The 5765-nt window shown below is 46.1% G+C and overlaps 1 protein-coding gene across 1 annotated transcript; it reads left to right on the top strand.

The window, feature by feature from the left end:
• The first annotated feature begins 4376 nt into the window (after positions 1–4376).
• Positions 4377–4730, top strand: LOC148686905 (sepiapterin reductase-like). Its single transcript, XM_088662453.1, has one exon. It carries the CDS (start codon positions 4377–4379, stop codon positions 4728–4730), a length of 354 nt encoding a protein of 117 aa, XP_088518579.1.
• Positions 4731–5765: the final 1035 nt, after the last annotated feature.

The raw sequence follows: 5765 nt of genomic DNA, 5'->3' as shown, positions 1-5765 counted from the left end.
AGTCCGATGCTGTAAAGAAAAATATTGCATAGGAACCTGGAATGTAAGAACCATGAGTGGAGGTGAGCTGGATGTGGTCAAAAATGAGATGACAAGAATAAATATCGACATCCTGGGCATCAGTGAACTAAAATGGAAGGGAATGGGCGAATTCAGTTCGGGTGACTATCATATCTACTACTGTGGGCAAGAATCCCGTAGTAGAAATGGAGTGGCCCTCATAGTCAACAAAAGAGTGGCAAAAGCTGTAATGGGATGCAATCTCAAAAATGACAGAATGATCTCGATACGAATCCAAGGCAGACCTTTTAACATCACAGTAATCCAAGTTTATGCACCAACTACCGGTGCTGAAGAAAGTGAAATTGACCAATTCTATGAAGACCTACAACACCTTCTAGAAATGACACCAAAGAAGGATGTTCTTCTCATTACAGGGGATTGGAATGCTAAAGTAGGGAATCAAGAGATAAAAGGAACAACTGGAAAGTTTGGCCTTGGAGTTCAAAATGAAGCAGGGCAAAGGCTAATAGAGTTCTGTCAAGAGAACAAGCTGGTCATCACAAACACTCTCTTCCAACAACACAAGAGAAGACTCTACACATGGATATCACCAAATGGGCAGCATCGAAATCAGATTGATTATATTCTCTGCAGCCAAAGATGGAGAAGCTCTATACAGTCAGCAAAAACAAGACCTGGAGCTGACTGTAACTCAGATCATCAGCTTCTTATAGCAAAATTCCAGCTTAAACTGAAGAAAGTAGGAAAAACCACTGGGCCAGTAAGATACAATCTGGATCAAATCCCTTATGAATACACAGTGGAAGTGAGGAACAGGTTTAAGGATTTAGATTTGGTGGACAGAGTGCCTGAAGAACTATGGATGGAGGCTCGTAACATTATACAGGAGGCAGCAACGAAAACCATCCCAAGGAAAAGGAAATGCAAGAAAGCAAAATGGCTATCCAACGAGGCCTTACAAATAGCGGAGGAGAGGAGGCAAGCAAAATGCAAGGGAGATAGGGAAAGATACAGGAAACTGAATGCAGATTTCCAAAAAACAGCAAGGAGAGACAAGAGGGTCTTCTTAAATGAGCAATGCAAAGAAATAGAGGAAAACAATAGAATGGGGAAAACCAGAGATCTGTTCAAGAAAATTGGAGATATGAAAGGAGCATTTCGTACAAAGATTACCATAATCAAGGACAAAAGTGGTAAGGACCTAACAGAAGCAGAAGACATCAAGAAGAGGTGGCAAGAATACACAGAGGAATTATACCAGAAAGATATGGAGGTCTCGTACACCCCAGGTAGTGTGGTTGCTGACCTTGAGCCAGACATCTTGGAGAGTGAAGTCAAATGGGCCTTAGAAAGCACTGCTAATAACAAGGCCAGTGGAAGTGATGATATTCCAGCTGAACTATTTAAAATCTTAAAAGATGATGCTGTTAAGGTGCTACACCCAATATGCCAGCAAGTTTGGAAAACTCAGCAATGGCCAGAGGATTGGAGAAGATCAGTCTACATCCCAATTCCAAAGAAGGGCAGTGCCAAAGAATGCTCCAACTACCGCACAATTGCGCTCATTTCACACGCTAGCAAGGTTATGCTTAAAATTCTACAAGGCAGGCTTAGGCAGTATGTGGATCGAGAACTCCCAGGAGTGCAAGCTGGATTTCGAAAGGGCAGAGGAACCAGAGACCAAATAGCAAACATGCGCTGGATTATGGAGAAAGCTAGAGAGTTCCAGAAAAACGTCTACTTCTGCTTCATTGACTATGCAAAAGCCTTTGACTGTGTCGACCACAGCAAACTATGGCAAGTTCTTAAAGAAATGGGAGTGCCTGATCACCTCATCTGTCTCCTGAGAAATCTCTATGTGGGACAAGAAGCTACAGTTAGAACTGGATATGGAACAACTGATTGGTTCAAAATTGGGAAAGGAGTACGACAAGGTTGTATATTGTCTCCCTGCTTATTTAACTTATATGCAGAATTCATCATGCGAAAGGCTGGACTAGATGAATCCCAAGCCGGAATTAAGATTGCCGGAAGAAATATCAACAACCTCAGATATGCAGATGACACAACCTTGATGGCAGAAAGTGAGGAGGAATTAAAGAACCTTTTAATGAGGGTGAAAGAGGAGAGCGCAAAATATGGTCTGAAGCTCAACATCAAAAAAACCAAGATCATGGCCACTGGTCCCATCACCTCCTGGCAAATAGAAGGGGAAGAAATGGAGGCAGTGAGAGATTTTACTTTCTTGGGCTCCTTGATCACTGCAGATGGTGACAGCAGTCACGAAATTAAAAGACGCCTGCTTCTTGGGAGAAAAGCAATGACAAACCTAGACAGCATCTTAAAAAGCAGAGACATCACTTTGCCGACAAAGGTCCGTATAGTTAAAGCTATGGTTTTCCCAGTAGTGATATATGGAAGTGAGAGCTGGACCATAAAGAAGGCTGATCGCCGAAGAATTGATGCTTTTGAATTATGGTGCTGGAGGAGACTCTTGAGAGTCCCATGGACTGCTAGAAGATCAAACCTATCCATTCTTAAGGAAATCAGCCCTGAGTGCTCCCTGGAAGGACAGATCGTGAAGCTGAGGCTCCAATACTTTGGCCACCTCATGAGAAGAGAAGAATCCTTGGAAAAGACCTTGATGCTGGGAAAGATGGAGGGCACAAGGAGAAGGGGACGACAGAGGACAAGATGGTTGGACAGCGTTCTCAAAGCTACGAACATGAGTTTGACCAAACTGCGGGAGGCAGTGCAAGACAGGAGTGCCTGGCGTGCTATGGTCCATGGGGTCACGAAGAGTCGGACACGACTAAACGACTAAACAACAACAACCACATCACTGAATGAGAAAAGCAGGCAGAGAATTATTTGTTAATTGGTGCTGCCTTAAAACATATATTGTTGCCCAAGTTTTTGCATGGAGCAAAGGAAAAACTCCACTGCCTACTAGAGATGATCTGCTGCAATATTGCCATTTTATTGCTATTTGCTGCATCTTAGCTGATGCTTTAGCTATTTAAAATTTTATTGTATGGTTTTATAGTGTGGATGGCAGGACATAAACTGAAGAGGTGAATGAACAATAGTATTCCATAGATCATTTATTTAAATGGTCCTCCTGTGCTTAACAGCAATCAATACAGCTGACTTGTGGCTATAGCTTTTCCTGTCACTAAGGCTCCATTTCTGCAGATTAGGCTGTTGCTAACACAAGGTGTTGGGGAGAAAGAAAGGGGTGGCAGCCCTTTATTTTGTACCAGCTGCGGCAATGCTTTTGGCCTTGAGGGTAATAGGCAGGGAAATGTCACATACCGGTAAGCTTGGCTGGCTGTGTGCATGATCAAAACATTCAGGGTCTGGGCTGACACACACACACACACACACTTTATACAGAGCAAAGTACTGTATCACATTGCACAACATTTGCTGTCAATGATTCCCATCAGTTCTCAGTTTGGCTTCCATTTGTTAATGCATTTATCATCTGGATTTTTATAAATCTGCTCTGCTCTCTATACAAGCTTGCTTTGAAATAAGTTCTACTGAGGTCAGCTATGCTTATTCCAAGGTAAATATGCCTTGGGTCTTTGGAGAGTTTTATGAATGCTGTTCCCACTGGTTTTTATTATACTTGCCTTTTTAGCTCAGGCAGTGAGTGGTGTGTGTGCAGTACCCGAAGACCTAGCTGCTATGAGAGACTATCCAATTTAATTATTATTAATCCTCACCATAGTTATGAGCAAAGATCCATTTGGAAAACTGTGTTCAGGCAGAGGAATATCTGAAGCCAGGGTGTGCAGCATTCCACACACTTCTGCTACTTACATTAAGGGAAGCACCTTAATTCATAGCAAAATAGACCTGGAATGGAAAATGCCTGTATTCTAAGTCCAAGTTAATTCAATCCTGTCAGTGCCTCAGATTTCCATTGACTAACAGGAAATATTTTCAAAGCACACAATACTTTCAGGAGTTCCTAATTTTACATGGTATTTTGGATTTAGTTTTACAGATACATTACGATGAGCCACAGAGCGGGATTCAACTAAACAGTTGGGGTAGCAGGAGCCATCCCACTAGTGCAGGGGTAGGCAAACTACGGCCCGGAGGCCGGATGCAGCAGCCCACCAGGCTCGTAAATCTGGCCCGCGGACCCTGCCACCCGCTCAGTCAGTCCCCGCTGAGCTAAACTGGCGCAGTGCAGTGTTTCCTTGAAAAGAAGCTACAGATGCCTCACCACATGGGGACTGACTTCTGTGATGCTGCACGGCTTCGGATTGGCTGCAGGAAGTTCCGGCAGCCAATCCGAAGCCTCGCCGCCCGTGTGCTGAGGTAAACCCAGCGCAGCCATGGATGGAGAGGCTGAAGGGTGGGTGGGAGGCCTGGGCCACGCCATGGGCATCGTGATAGGCGTGTTGCCTGGCTTCAGCCGGAGCCAGGAGCACCTGCTGGCCCCACGCCTGGTGCCAGGCTCGGCGCTGCTGCTGGTGGCACACTCGGCAGCTTCGCTGGAGCAGCTGAAGGGCAAGCTGCATGCCGTCTGCCCGGCGCTCCACATGTGTGGCCTGCCTGCTGTTCTGGCCTCAGATGATGGGCCGCAGTGCATGGTGCACACCACCTGGGAGCTCTGCAGGGACAGGCCAATGGAGCAGTTGCTGCTTGTCAACAATGCCAGTGAGTGGGCAGCACCGAGGTGCTCCTGAGCACATGCAGAGTGTGTCCCTCCCCAAGGTCTGAGGGACAGTGGACCGGCCCCCTGCTGAAAAAGTTTGCTGACCCCTGCACTAGCATAAAGGCTCCCCCTGTGTGCCTCCAAGTTGCTGGGGTTTTGGTGTGGGGATACTTCCAGAACATCACACAGGAGCAGGAGAGGGGAGATCATGCCATATAACAAGCAGCATATAACTTGCATTGACCAAACAATCACAATCCTTTATTTCCTGCTCTTTGCTTCCATGCGCAGGTCCCTGGGCAGCTCAGGAAGGACCAAAAGTTAGACAGAGCACAGAAATCTGGTTAAAGAGTCGCAAGTCACTTCCCCTGGAAAGCTGATAGGCCAATGGCCTTCTTATGCTTTTACCCCAAGTAGTTTGTCTGGCATTCCCAATCTCTGTTATGCCAGGTTGGATAACTGCCAATAACGGGTACGTTAGGATCAGTTCTGACTCTGAAAAATGAGTGGACCATGTGTTCAAAGACATCCTGCTCATTCTAAGAGTATTTCCAGCCTCATGTGCAGGCCCAGCCCAAGACATTTTGGCACCTGAGGCGAACCCCAAAATGCCCCCCAACAAAAAAGAAAGGGTGAATGAAGATCTACATTGGGAACAAGGAAGGGCATAAAGATCCCACATCAGGAGCTGCTACCCTTGCGGATTCTACTGCCTGAGGCGGTTGCCTCAGTTTGCCTCATGCGTGGGCCGGTCCTGCTCATGTGAGCCACTGTGCAAGGCTGAAGCCCACCTGCCCTGCTCTGCAAGGTCTCTCTTGTGCTTTTCAGCTAGTACATTCCCAGCCTATTTTCCACAATGCCTCCTTTAGGAGACTCCCTGTATCCTGGCCTCAGCTGTATCCTCATGAAAGGGGGCTGATGGTCTTCAGCGTGAGATGTTTTCGTTGAGACTAGCAGAGCAGGAAAAACATGCTGGTAAAAACCGTCCCAAAGTTGGGTTTTTTTTAGAAGGCCACCTATTCCAGGGACAAAGAAACTCCATCTACATTCAACAGTGTTTTCACTG

The sequence above is a fragment of the Zootoca vivipara genome, chromosome 2 (assembly GCF_965207765.1).
Source record: "Zootoca vivipara chromosome 2, rZooViv2.hap1.1, whole genome shotgun sequence".
NCBI lineage: Eukaryota > Metazoa > Chordata > Lepidosauria > Squamata > Lacertidae > Zootoca > Zootoca vivipara.
This window is presented reverse-complemented; position numbering and strand designations above follow the sequence as displayed.

What these genes read in the sequence shown, in the direction of transcription:
- LOC148686905 (XM_088662453.1), top strand. Translation starts at nt 4,377, where the DNA reads ATGGATGGAGAGGCTGAAGGGTGGGTGGGAGGCCTGGGCCACGCCATG.